We start from the raw sequence: 14,080 nt of genomic DNA, 5'->3' as shown, positions 1-14,080 counted from the left end.
AATGCAAATATCAGTCATGACATTGACACTCCTTTCTATTATATGTCTGTTTTGTCTTATCATACAGTAGTTCACTATATATCTGCACCTCACAAGTTCTACATGTATTAACGCTTAGAAGTTCATGTTTATTGATAGCGAGCAGGATTTCCCATCTATGAGCTACACATAAATAATGGGTGTCGAAGGACAAAAACAGCTCCACTACATCTGTATTGTAGTGTATAGATCAGTCTGATCTACATATTATATATCTATACCGATAGAGTCTGCAACCCTGAAGTGGTCATTTGAAGGTGGAATATCCCTTTAAATCTGTACTTTACATGTATTTTGGATTGATAATGGCGGAGGACATCCTATGTGACAGTGCTTCCACTATTCTCCCAGAACCATCATTTGACAGATAGACCAATTTAATTTCCTTCTGGATTTCTATGTTTCTAGCATAATTCATGATTACTGATAGGGTCCACACCATTTTGCCTCGAGTATGATTAGTGACATGTTCATACTTTATGCTTAGTTTGAGTATTCTAAGTATAGTTGTATTTTTATATTGTATATGTATTATACTATATTTGAAGCTAAAAACTGGAAACAAATGGTTTATTCTTCCAACGCATTTCAAAGCTTTACAACTTCTTCATCAGGATCAACCACGATATCATGATGAAGTGAAGAAGTTGAAAAACTTTGAAACGCATTTGGATAATGCATCTCTTCATTCTTCTTCAATGTCAGCGTAGATAAACCCATTTGTTTCCAGTTTTTATCTTCTGTATCTCCTTGTGGGTCCACAGCAGCCTTAAAAGGGGTGTTCTCATTTCCAAGATCTTATCCCAATATGTAATAATAATATTAGCAAATAACTAAATTAGAAATGTAGTATAGTTCTTCTGATTCACTATGTCGCTCATCCCATATGCAGGGCATTGCTGTAGCTTAGGTATTCATGGCTATGACAAATCATATAGTGGCAGTTAGTTGCTTGTTGTCGTAACCAAGGATATCTAAACTACTGCAATGCCTGCACATGGGGTAAGCGACATATCAAATCAGAAGAACCATACCACATTTCTAATTGGAGGTATTTGCTCATATTATTATTATTACCCCTACTACATATTAGGATAGGACTTTGGAGATGGGAATATGGTTGTGTGCACACAACTATACCAGGTGAGCACCACTGTGCATGTTCTCTTAACAACTTTAACCCAGATAACACCCTATTTGTGCTTTTATCCTTTCATTTAATATTATATTTGCACATAGTTATTATTTGATAATTATATAGAGCTTAATTAAATGGGGTTGTCGATATATGACTTTTTTATGCTGATGTGTTATATGAAAATAAACATAGCTGTTACATGCATTCCTCTGCTCCGGCAATGCCTCTCCGTAGCTACTCCTATATCTGTTAACAGACTGCAGTGGTGACTTCATGAATAAAGCACATGTGCAATCAAAAGTCTAGCAGGCACTCCAAAACTTCTTATTACTCATATCTAAGGATGGCGACCAAAGAGCATATAGGAAATAAAGACTAGCATTCACTTTTCACAAGAATACAGCACATGTGACAGCTGCAGCCAATTACTGGGCTCAGCGGTTTTGACCAAACTATCCTGGCATCACTGTGAAACAAGCAATTGGCTGCAGCGGTCATGTGTGATGCATTTGCAATGCCACCATTGTCAAAGACTGGAGCCATGGAGAAGTGCCCCTGGAGCAATGGGGTATGCGTTTCTTTACTTTAACATACAAGAAGCAAATAAGCATAAAAAAATCAAACATGGACAACCCCGTTAATTATTTTGGTTATTAACTTCTATTACAATAAGCACCACGTAGCCTATATTTCCAAGTGTGTGTACTACTGTATTATTGTATACTAAGTGTTAATTGAATACCTCACTGCTTTTAGCTTACAATTCACCCCTGAGGAAGCCAAAGCCAGTAGCGAAACGCATGGGCATCCTTCCTAAAAACATTCCATGTTTTTCCCCATTGTGCTCACAAATGATAAAGTTTTCAGTTATCTCCAATACTAATATAGTACTGCCATAGTATATGCCACCTCCCTGTCAGACCTTCTCATGTGTCTTAGGAATAATTTTTTATGTTTGGATTATTTTACAGTGTTCAAATAGTGTTTATTTAGTAAAGTCATTGCTTGCAGTTTACAATTAGGATTATGGGTAGATTTTTTCCTTTTTGCTTGTTTTCATTATGTAATCTAACTGTGGTCTACCTGGTGTATTTCTATTTGTCTGACCCTGCATATTCTTTATCTACTTGGCTTCTCTCAGTTGTGTTATGTCATTACAATGGGTATTATAGTGGTATGTAAATCATGTTTAGTTGTCAGCTAGTGTACATTGTAGGGCTTTGGGTCTTTTTTAATTGTTTTATTTGTGTTGTCTGATCTCTTTTTGTGTGTATGTGTGAACAATGGTGCATTCAGACATCCATACAAATAGGTCCGAGATCAGACTGCAATGGACAGACTGGCCGCTGGTCTCCCGACCCAAGCGTGATAGCTTCATAGAAACACATTAGGCTGTCACACTTGGGTAGGGAGACCCGTGGCCAGTCAATGCATTGGGGTCCGTTCTCGGACCGATTTGTATGGACATCTGAATGCTCTCTGAAATGCATACTTTTGTATCATGAGTTGCATAAGTGCATTTTTGTTCTGCAGACATGCTGTTTTTTTTCTTTTTAGTGCTAGACATTAGTGTGTAGCAGTGGTGGTTCATATATATATATTTTTTTCTTGATTATATGTATTTTTGTATTACCATTTATAGTAATAAAAGTTGTCAGTAACTTACTTCCACCATTCTCCAGGTTGATCTGCTCGTTCGCCTGTGAAAAATACTCAGTATCAGCCGTGATCTCAAAATGGATGAGTGAACAACTAGAAACATTTTTTAAAATTAGTACTATTCATGCCTTCTTGACGTTCATTGTGTGAAAATAAAATTTAGGTGAATGCTAGGAGATGTTGAGACTTTATTTGTATCTATATATATAATTGTCTTAGGGGTACTTCCGTCTTTCTGTCTGTCCTTCTGTCGGCAACTTCCGTCACGGTTATTCATTTGCTGATTGGTCTCGCCAGCTGCCTGTCATGGCTGCCGCGACCAATCAGCGACGGGCACAGTCCAATTAGTCCCTCCCTACTCCCCTGCAGTCAGTGCCAGGCGGCCGCTCCACACTCCCCGCAGTCACGGGTCACACAGAGTTAATGCCAGCGGTAACGGATCGCGTAATGCTGCGGGTAACTCACTCCGTTACCGCCGCTATTAACCCTGTGTGACCAAGTTTTTACTATTGACGCTGCATAGGCAGCGTCAATAGTAAAAGGATCTAATGTTAAAAATAATTTAAAAAAATAAAAAATCATTATATACTCACCTTCCGCCGCCTTTCCGACGCTCCGGTGACCGGTCCATGCAAGCGGCAGGTTCCGGTGCTAAGTTTGGTGTGCGACAAGGACCTGCCATGACGTCATGGTCATGTGACCGCGAAGTCATCACAGGCCCTGCGCGAAGAAGCTGCGGTACCATGGGACAGGCAGGGACAGCGTCAGGAGCGCCAGGAGCAGGTGAGTATTTCATATTCGCCTGTCCACGTTCCATCCGCCGGGCGCCGCTCCGTCTTCCCGTCCTCTTGCAGTGACTGTGCAGGTCAGAGGGCGCGATGACGTATTAGTGTGCGCGCCGCCCTCTGCCTGAACAGTCAGTGCGGAGAGATGGGACGCTGAGGAGCAGCGACGAGAGGTATGTGATTTATTTTTTTTATTGCATCAGCATTACATGTGGCACAATGCTATATGGAGTGTCTATGGGGCCATAAAGAACTGCATGGAGCATTATATGGGGCATCTATGGGGCCATAACTGCATGAGCATTATATGGGGCATCTATGGGGCCATAACTGCATGGAACATTATATGGGGCATCTATGGGGCCATAACTGCATGAAGCATTATATGGGGCATCTATGGGGCCATAACTGCATGGAGCATTATATGGAGCATCTATGGGGCCAAAACTGCATGGAGCATTATATGGAGCATCTATGGGGCCATAACTGCATGGAGCATTATATGGAGCATCTATAGGGCCATAAGTGCATGGAGCATTATATGGGACATCGATGGGGCCATAACTGCATGGAGCATTATATGGAGCATCTATGGGGCCATAACTGCATGGAGCTGTAAGAGGGTGGTGCTGTTATGCAGTAAGGAACACCCTGTCACTTTAAGAGACTGCACCCCCTTGTCTGGTGTGAGATGGATTGTTCTGCTTTTCCCCCTGCTTTAGGCTGTAAGATGAACTGCCCTAGCTTGAGGGGAGGGGTTGAGCCTGGACTGCGTGTGGAATAGGAAGTCTCCAGAAAAGAGAGAAAGAAGTTTCCAGAGTGAACTGTGTGCTGGCCTGTCTGCTGGTCTGTCTGCAAGGAAGAGCCGTAGGCTGCAAGGAAGATTTCACAGCTTGAGACGAACTGCGTTTGGTAAAGAGACTTTCCCGGATACAGCAAAGGGTAGCTGTTCTGCACTGGTTTGTGAAGCCACGAAGATACTTGGAAGGGGACTTACGGTCTCCAGGAGCAAGGAGAAGACCACGCTTAGCAGAGCTGATAGGAATCCGTGCGCACCACCGTTGTGGACTTTTGGGGGCCCCCTGGGACTGGACCTGTGTCCCCAACATCACCGTGAGTCTGTTCCTGCCTGGTGCACCAGTTAGGGTCTAGTGCAGGCTTCAATAGCTAGAGCACGGTAGCCGTGTGGCCTGAGTAGTAAAGGCCAGGGAGGCTATGTACAGAGTAGCATCGATATATGTTTCATTGTGTACAGTGGCTGGTGAGATAGATTTTGAGTTTGTAATTGTTGAAGTACCGTGCTGTTTTACAGACAAGTTGATTCATGTGCATTATCTTTTGCTATTGTAAATCCCTGTTTGCATCTTCCATGTCCCCTCCATTCCCTGTCTCCCAATAAATCTATCCTTTGTTGATTGCACCTCGTCTTGTGTACAGTAGTCTCCTGCACCGTGGTGGTCCCCCGGCCATCGCTTCAGAGCATTATATGGGGCATCTACGGGGCCATAAGTGCATGGAGCATTATATGGGACATCTATAGGGCCATAAGTGCATGGAGCATTATATGGGGCATCGATGGGGCCATAACTGCATGGAGCATTATATGGAGCATCTATGGGGCCATAACTGCATAGAGCATTATATGGGGCATCTATGGGGCCATAACTGCATGGAGCATTATATGGAGCATCTATGGGGCCATAACTGCATGGAGCATTATATGGGACATCTATGGGGCCATAACTGCATGGAGCATTATACTACGTGACTGGGCAATATACTACGTGACTGGGCAATATACTACGTTGACATGCATATTCTAGAATACCCGATGCGATAGAATCGGGCCACCATCTAGTTGTAAATAAACACACAGCAAGAATAAAGTTGTTTATTTGAAATTATACAAAACACCCTGTTTAACTCATTTATTTAAAAATAAAAAACACAGTTATAATCACCTTCATAGTGATCATGGCAGGTCCTGCTCGTGCAGGCGCGCAGGGCCTGTGATGACGTCGCGGTCACATGACAGGTCCTTATCGCACACCAAACTTAGCACCGGAACCTGCCGCTTGCATGGAGCGGTCACCGGAGCGTCGGAAAGGCAGCGGAAGGTGAGTATATAATGATTTTTTATTTTTTTAAATTATTTTTAACATTAGATCCTTTTACTATTGACGCTGCCTATACAGCGTCAATAGTAAAAACTTGGTCACACAGGGTTAATAGCGGCGGTAATGGAGTGAGTTACCCGTGGCATTACGCAGTCCGTTACCGCTGGCATTAACCCTGTGTGAGCCGTGACTGCGGGGAGTGTGGAGCGGCCGCCCGGCACTGACTGCAGGGGAGTAGGGAGGGACTAATTGGACTGTGCCCGTCGCTGATTGGTCGCGGCAGCCATGACAGGCAGCTGGCGAGACCAATCAGCAAATGAATAACCGTGACGGAAGTTGCCGACAGAAGGACAGACAGAAAGACGGAAGTACCCCTTAGACAATTATATATATAGATATGACTATGGGGTTAGTAATGGATAGGCATCCTATAGACGCCTCTCCATTACTAACTCCTAAGTGATGGGAGTATTCATCAACCAGCTCCTGCACTGTAAATAAATAAGTAAAACATAAAAATGGTGTGGGTTTACCTATATTTTTGATAACCAGCCACTCAAAATTGACAGCTGGAGGCTGCAACCCTCAGCTGTCAGCTTCAGCTAGGCTGGTTATCAAGAATAGAGAGGACTCCACGCCGTATTTTGTAATTATTTAAATAAATAATAATAAAAAAAGGCATGGGGTCCCCACATTTTTGACAACCAGCCTTGCTAATGCAGATAGCTGGGAGCTGGTGTTCTCAGGCTAGTAAGGGGCCATGGATATTGACCACCCACTCTAAAAATAGCAGCCCACAGCCACCTAGAAAAGGTGTTTCTATTAGCTGCGACAATTCTGGCACTTTGCTCGGCTCTTCCCACTTGCCCTGTAGCAGTGGCAAGTGGGGTTAATATTTGTGGGGTTGATGTCACTATTGTATTGTTCGGTGACATCAAGCCCATAGATTAGTAATCTAGAAGCGTGTATAATACACCTATCCATTACTAAACCTATCGTTGAATGGTAAATAAACACACAGCCAGAATAAAGTCTTTTATTTGAAATAAAACAAAACACAATTTTACTTTGTTATTTAAAAATAACAAACACAGTTATACTCGCCTAACACCTAATTCCACTGAATCCCTCGTCTCCTGTAATAAAACTAAAATAAAAAAAACAATATCCCTCACCTCTCCGTTGTTCTGTCCCATCTCGCAATCCATGTCTGGGGATAAACAGTTATCAGCCTGGATGGTGCAAAGATGCGACCTTCCAGGTGGAGAACCACACATGACTGGACTGCTGGGAGGGCAGCCTCAGTGACGGCGGTGAAGTCATCGATGTTACCTCTGGTCACTGAGGGCGGCATTTCCAGCTGGGCTGAACTGCTGTGACCTCTGTGAGATCCCCGCTAGCAACGTGGGAGTCACTGAGGCTGTGCTTGCAGCAGTTCAGTCACCAGTGGTTCTCAGCCTGGATGGTCGCATCTTGGCACCGTCTAGGTTGAAAACTGTTTATCCCCAGACATGGATTACAGTGTGGGACAGAACGATGGATAGATGAGGAATATGGTTGTTTTTTATTTTTGTTTTGCTACAGGAGATGAAGGATTCAGTGGAATAAGGCGAGAGGTGAGTATAACTATGTTTGTTATTTTTAAATAAAAAAGTAAAAGTGTGTTTTGTTTTATTTAAAATAAAATGCTTTATTCTGGCTCTGTGTTTATTTACCATACAACTATTGCATTAGTAATGGATAAATGTGTTATGCACGCCTCTCCATTACTAATCTGTGGGCTTGATGTCACTGGAAAATGCAAAGGTGACATCAACCCCACAAATATTAACCCCACGTGTCACCGCTACAGGGCAAGTGGGAAGAGCCAGGCAAAGCACCAGAATTGTCGCATCTGATAGATGTGCCTTTTCTGGATGGCTGCGGGCTGCTATTTTTAGTCTGGGGGAGGCAATATCCAAGGCCCCTTACCAGCCAGAGAATACCAACCCCCAGCTATCTGCTTTAGCAAAGCTGGTTGTCAAAAATGGGGGGACCCCACGCCGTTTTTTAAAATTATCTATTTAAATAATTAAAAGATACGGCGTGGGGACCCCTCTATTCTTGATAACCAGGCTTGCTGAAGCTGACAGCTGAAGGATGCAGCCCCCAGCAGTGAGTTTTGCCTGGCTTGTTATCAAAAATACAAGGGAACCCACGCCATTTAAAAAAAAATGTATTAATTTATAGCGCAGGAGCGGCTGATTATTACTCCCATCAGCTGCTCCTGCTCTCGCTGTTATTAGCGGCAGCAGGCGTCGGATGATGGGAGCAGTAGTCTCATCAGCTGACACCAGTGGCCAGAGGTAAGCTTTAAACCTCCGATCACAGCTGAGTGCTGACGCTGTCTTTTGACAGAGTGGAAACTGCGGCTCTCTGACTGGTGGGGATGATTTCACCACCAATCAGAAGCAGTGTTTGCTGCGCTGTCATGCACATGACAGCTTGGCAAACACTGGATGTTCGGGCCCCCCATACAAGTGAATGGGGTCCGGGATCGGGTCCGGGTACTGTTCTGGTACGCTAACTTTTTGTAACTGTTCGGCCAAAGCTGCCGGACCCGAACATCCAGGTGTCCATCCATCTCTAGTTATTAATTAACATTAACATCAGCCCCCAGCAGTAGGCTTTCCTTCTGTAGGTTATCAAAATTGCTTGGGAACCCATACTTTTTTTAATTTACTGTAATAATTTATTTTCATAGGAGGTACACGCCCGCGCCTGAATACAACTACTAATAATAAATACTAATAATTGTTTCCTGGTCGCGGTGATCTCAATGCGAGCAGGAGACAATGATGAGAGCTGCCTTCAGCAGACGGAAGGCACCTGGGAACAGAGCGAACTGTACCGCTTGTTCCCAGGCGCCGGTACGTGTCACGTGGATGGCACACAGATGTAACACATAGACAGCAAACATGGACACATGGACTGCACACGGATGTCACACGCATACACACGGGCATGGATCTCACCAGCACTGTCTTTTCCTGTACAGAAATAACCAGAACGTGTGAAGGAGGCCTTGACCAGCTATGTAATATGTGCATTAGATCTTAATATGAGATAGATTCTATAGATTTGATATGTTTTAAGTGAAAAAAACAGCTTAAGTTACCATTTTAAAACCTTCATGCATAAAAGTGTCACCTCCAGGCGCCTCGTTATAAAGCTTCTGGAGGCCTAGACGTATTAGTTCTCTGTGAAGGACATAAAACAACCACAATGAATGGTAAAAATCAGCACAAGATGCATTTTTATTGATTTTTATGAAAACGGAACCCACCAATAACAATTTATTAAGACACAAAACAGAATTATGGCAGGAATGAACATTTTAAATCCCACAGCATTTCACCACTTGGAAGACTATGACCCCATGTTTTCCCACCTTGAGGAACTTCTGTTAATAGAAATATTGACCCATAAACAAAGTCTGAAGTGCATGGCTCCTACTTTGTGAAATAAAATATCAATCAAAGCAAATTTCAGTCTTTAGGTTCCACAGAACCGGAGGATAACATTAAACCCAGTAGTAGTAAATCTCACACTGCCAACAAAACATTCTGTAATATCACTGTCTATGAATGGATGTATTGCTCCGCAATCACACCAGTGCTTTACCTTTTCTCAGTCAACTTCATGATGGTTGTAGCCCGGGAGGAGAAGACAATGAACGACATCCTTAGCATTGGACTGTATCGAACACAAAGATTCATAAAATCAGGGAAATCCAGTGAATGCATAAGGTATGCACAAAATCTGCACTACACAATAATTTGCAAAGTATATACGGTAGTTACTGGATTGGAATGTCAATGAGAATCAATGTTTTACAACATTTTTATAAAATCTTCCAGGAGCAGCCATATCAAAAGGTACAACCTTCTGGTATTGTCTGTATAGTATGTGATAGCTTTATGGCAGCTGCAAAGAGTGGCAGTTAATTAACAGAGAATTGTAAATATACAACCCCTGGCAAAAATTATGGAATCACCGGCCTTGGAGGATGTTCATTAAGTTGTTTAATTTTGTAGAGAAATCAAGAACAAAAAATGTGGTAGTCAGTAATGGCTGCTTTTTTTTAACCAAGCATAGGGGAAAAATTACGGAATCACTCAATTCTGAGGAAAAAATTATGGAATCATGAAAAGCAAACAAACAAAAAATCACTCCAAAACATCACTAGTATTTTGTTGTACCACCTCTGGCTTTTATAACAGCTTGCAGTCTCTGAGGCATGGACTTAATGAGTGTCAAACAGTATTCTTCATCAATCTGGCTGCAACTTTCTCTGATTGCTGTTGCCAGATCAGTTTTGCAGGTTGGAGCCTTGTCATGGACCATTTTCTTCAACTTCCACCAAAGATTTTCAGTTGGATTGAGATCCGGACTATTTGCAGGCCCTGACATTGACCTTATGTGTCTTTTTTCAAGGATTGTTTTCACAATTTTTGCTCTGTGGCAGGATGCATTATCATCTTAAAAATGATTTAATCATCCCCAAACTTCCTTTCAATTGATGGGATAAGAAAAGTGTCCAAAATATCAACATAAACTTGTGCATTTATTGAAGGTGTAATAACAGCCATCTCCCCATTGGCTATACCTGATATGCAGCCCCATATCAATGACTGTGGAAATTTGCATGTTCTCTTCAGGCAGTCATCTTTATAAATCTCATTATAACGGCACCAAACAAAAGTTCCAGCATCATCACCTTGCCCAATGCAGATTTGTGATTCATCACTGAATATGACTTTCATCCAGTCATCCACAGTCCACGATTGCATTTCCTTAGCCCATTGTAACCTTGTTTATTTCTGTTTAGTTGTTAATGATGGCTTTCCTTTAGTTTTTCTGTATATAAATCCCATTTCCTTTAGGTGGTTTCTTACAGTCACAGACATTGACTCCAGTTTCCACCCATTCATTCCTCTTTTGTTTTGTTGTGCATTTCCTGTTTTGGAGACATATTGCTTGAAGTTTCCGGTCTTGACGCTTTGATGTCTTCCTTGGTCTACCAGTATGTTTGCCTTTAACAACCTTCCCATGTTGTTTGTATTTGATCCAGATTTTAGGCACAGCTGACTGTGAACAACCAACATCTTTTGCAACATTGCGTGATGATTTAGCCTCTTTTAAGAGTTTGATAATCCTCTCCTTTTCTTCGATTGACATCTTTCATGTTGGAGCCATGATTCATGTCAGTCCTCTTGGTGCAACAGCTGTCCAAGGTGTGATCACTCCTTTTTAGATGCAGACTAATGAGCAGATCTAATTTGATGCAGGTGTTATTTTTGGGTATGAAAATTTACAGGGTGATTCCATAATTTTTTCCTCAGAATTGAGTAATTCCATAATTTTTACCCTATGCTTGGTTAAAAAAGTAACCATTACTGACTACCACATTTTTTGTTCTTGATTTCTTTTAGTGTTTCTTAAAGCCAGAAAGTTGCCATTTGAAATTACTTTAGTTTTGTGCCATGTCTGTGATCTGCTTTTTTTTTCTACAAGATTAAACAACTGAATGAACATCCTCCAAGGCCGGTGATTCCATAATTTTTGCCAGGGGTTGTACTATCACAGCCTCTTTCTGAGAAAGTGATGGGAGATGAATACAGAGCCTTGTTTATGAGTATAGTGAATATTGTTATCATATTGCCTTTTATATTTCTCCATCAGTACAATACAGCTGTCATTAACTCGCACTGTGCTGATCCTGCCTCAGTCTACACAACAAAGCTGACAAGTGAGCTCTGAAAGACAGGAAATGTCTGCCTATAATATTGGCTATAGTTTCAAAAATAAACAAAAAACATTTCAACAAATATAGTTATAATAAAAACATGATCACGTTATGATATGTATGCTTCTTAAGAGTTAAACATGTCTTCCTTCCACAGTGAAAAAAAACAGTGATGTCAGATGAGAATTTCTGAAAAAAGTGCTCTTCCAGCTGGAATAGCTCTGTCGTTCTCACAGATTAATTGATCCCATGTGGCTATATTTTGGTAAATGGAAAACATTCTACCTTTGTCACACAGAAGTTACTATATACTGAATGCTTTGTCCAACTCCCCTGGCCATAAAAAGGTCAACGGACACGAAATGATACTTGGGAACAGCATCGAGCACTTGTATAAACCTGCTGCCTATACAACTATGAATAACTATCGCCCTTGTCTTTTTACAACAGTTGACACACATATTTTTGTTTCTAAGTGACAGACCAATACATAAGAAATTGTGAAATCTTTAATTTTTCCATAAAAATTGTCAGAATTTCATATACGGTTAGGGTATGCATAGCAAGTATAGTAGAAGTGCAAAGTAAAAGTGCAAGCGCAGCAATACGAAAAGGGACCACTAGGCTGAATGTCCACATGTGTGTCAGAACATACCTTTTAAGTGCTCTTAGCACCCTCCTACAAGGGAACATAGGGGCAAATGTAACAGGATCAGATGTTAATTTTCATCAGCTAGGTTGCAAATAAGGTGTTAGGACTATGCTCATATTACATTTTGACCATAAGTCAGTGGCTCTGTCGGGGCTTCTGTTTGAAACCCTGAAAAACAGCATTCGGGTGGAACCACCAACATGGCCATTTACTTTATTGAGGCACTGTCTGACCTCCATTTCAGCAGTGTCCAAAAGTGTTGGGGGTTAGACCTAAATCCTAGCCACATACCCACTAATCCGTGTCAAATTGCAATATTAACATGACCTAAAGCCCATCTGCTATAGTCCCATCTCTAAAGAAACAAAGGAAACCCGACATGCCCAACATTGTCCCACATTTCCTCATTTCTCCATATTACAATAGCAATACAGACTGGGATTATCAAAAATTCTAACTTGGAAGATGGGAGAGGTGAGTGGATCACTAGTAGACCCTGCATGATCACAGGTTATTCATACATACCTTGTGAATTTTTCAGTAAGACTTTCAACAAAGTGGTAAATTTCATGCCAGTGGTTCTTCACACTCCCGGACCTGTGGAAAATACCATAATAAGATCAATCAATGGTTATTAGGCTAGGGTCACATGATTGATTTTCTCTCAATCAAGAAAATCGGGCCGAGTATGCTAATCACACTCTGATCAGAGTTTGATTACAGTGCGATCCGAGTTTCTCGGATGTTGAGTATAAGAAAAAAAATCTCCATGTACTCCATTCTGTCATACAAGTGTGGTACGGTTGTTCTATGGACCCATAGACATGAATGCTCGAGTGCAATCCAACAATTGATGCTGCAATTTTTACCTTTTACATAGAGGTTTGTAATACTACAATGAGTAGTGGGGTGCTCATACATATGGATGTTTGTAATAGTACAGTGAGTAGTGGGGTGCTCATACACATGGATGTTTGTAATAGTACAGTGAGTAGTGGGGTGCTCATACACATGGATGTTTGTAATACCGCTGTGAGTAGTGGGCTGCTCATACACATGGATGTTTATAATACCGCTGTGAGTAGTGGAGTGCTCATACACATGGATGTTTGTAATACTACAGTGAGTAGTGGGGTGCTCATACACATGGATGTTTGTAATACCGCTGTGAGTAGTGGGCTGCTCATACACATGGATGTTTGTAATAGTACAGTGAGTAGTGGGGTGCTCATACACATGGATGGTTGTAATAGTACAGTGAGTAGTGGGGTGCTCCTACACATGGATGTTTGTAATACCGCTGTGAGTAGTGGGCTGCTCATACACATGGATGTTTGTAATACTACAGTGAGTAGTGGGGTGCTCATACATATGGATGTTTGTAATACTACAGTGAGTAGTGGGGTGCTCATACATATGGATGTTTGTAATACTACAGTGAGTAGTGGGGTGCTCATACATATGGATGTTTGTAATACCGCTGTGAGTAGTAGGGTGCTCATACATATGGATGTTTGTAATACTACAGTGAGTAATGGGGTGCTCATACATATGGATGTTTGTAATAGTACAGTGAGTAGTGGGGTGCTCATACACATGGATGTTTGTAATACTACAGTGAGTAGTGGGGTGCTCATACACATGGATGTTTGTAATACTACAGTGAGTAATGGGGTGCTCATACACATGGATGTTTGTAATACTACAATGAGTAGTGGGGTGCTCATACATATGGATGTTTGTAATACTACAGTGATTAGTGGGGTGCTCATACACATGGATGTTTGTAATACTACAGTGATTAGTGGGGTGCTCATACACATGGATGTTTGTAATACTACAATGAGTAGTGGGGTGCTCATACATATGGATGTTTGTAATACTACAGTGATTAGTGGGGTG

At 41.7% G+C, this 14,080-nt stretch overlaps 1 protein-coding gene across 1 annotated transcript in view; it reads right to left on the bottom strand.

The window, feature by feature from the left end:
- The window catches only part of ANTXRL (ANTXR like), a 110,587-nt gene that overhangs the window by 59,614 nt on the left and 36,893 nt on the right, over positions 1–14,080 (bottom strand). Inside the window, exons 2-5 of the mRNA XM_077251164.1 lie at positions 12,704–12,775; positions 9,402–9,473; positions 8,896–8,977; positions 2,844–2,877 (exon numbers count right to left, since the gene is read on the bottom strand). Of these exons, the coding sequence (XP_077107279.1) occupies positions 2,844–2,877; positions 8,896–8,977; positions 9,402–9,473; positions 12,704–12,775 (260 nt within the window). The remainder of the gene's footprint in view (positions 1–2,843; positions 2,878–8,895; positions 8,978–9,401; positions 9,474–12,703; positions 12,776–14,080) is intronic.

This window comes from Ranitomeya variabilis, chromosome 4, assembly GCF_051348905.1.
Source record: "Ranitomeya variabilis isolate aRanVar5 chromosome 4, aRanVar5.hap1, whole genome shotgun sequence".
Lineage (NCBI taxonomy): Eukaryota > Metazoa > Chordata > Amphibia > Anura > Dendrobatidae > Ranitomeya > Ranitomeya variabilis.
Note: the sequence above shows the minus strand (reverse complement) of the source record. Positions and strands in the feature narration are given on the sequence as shown.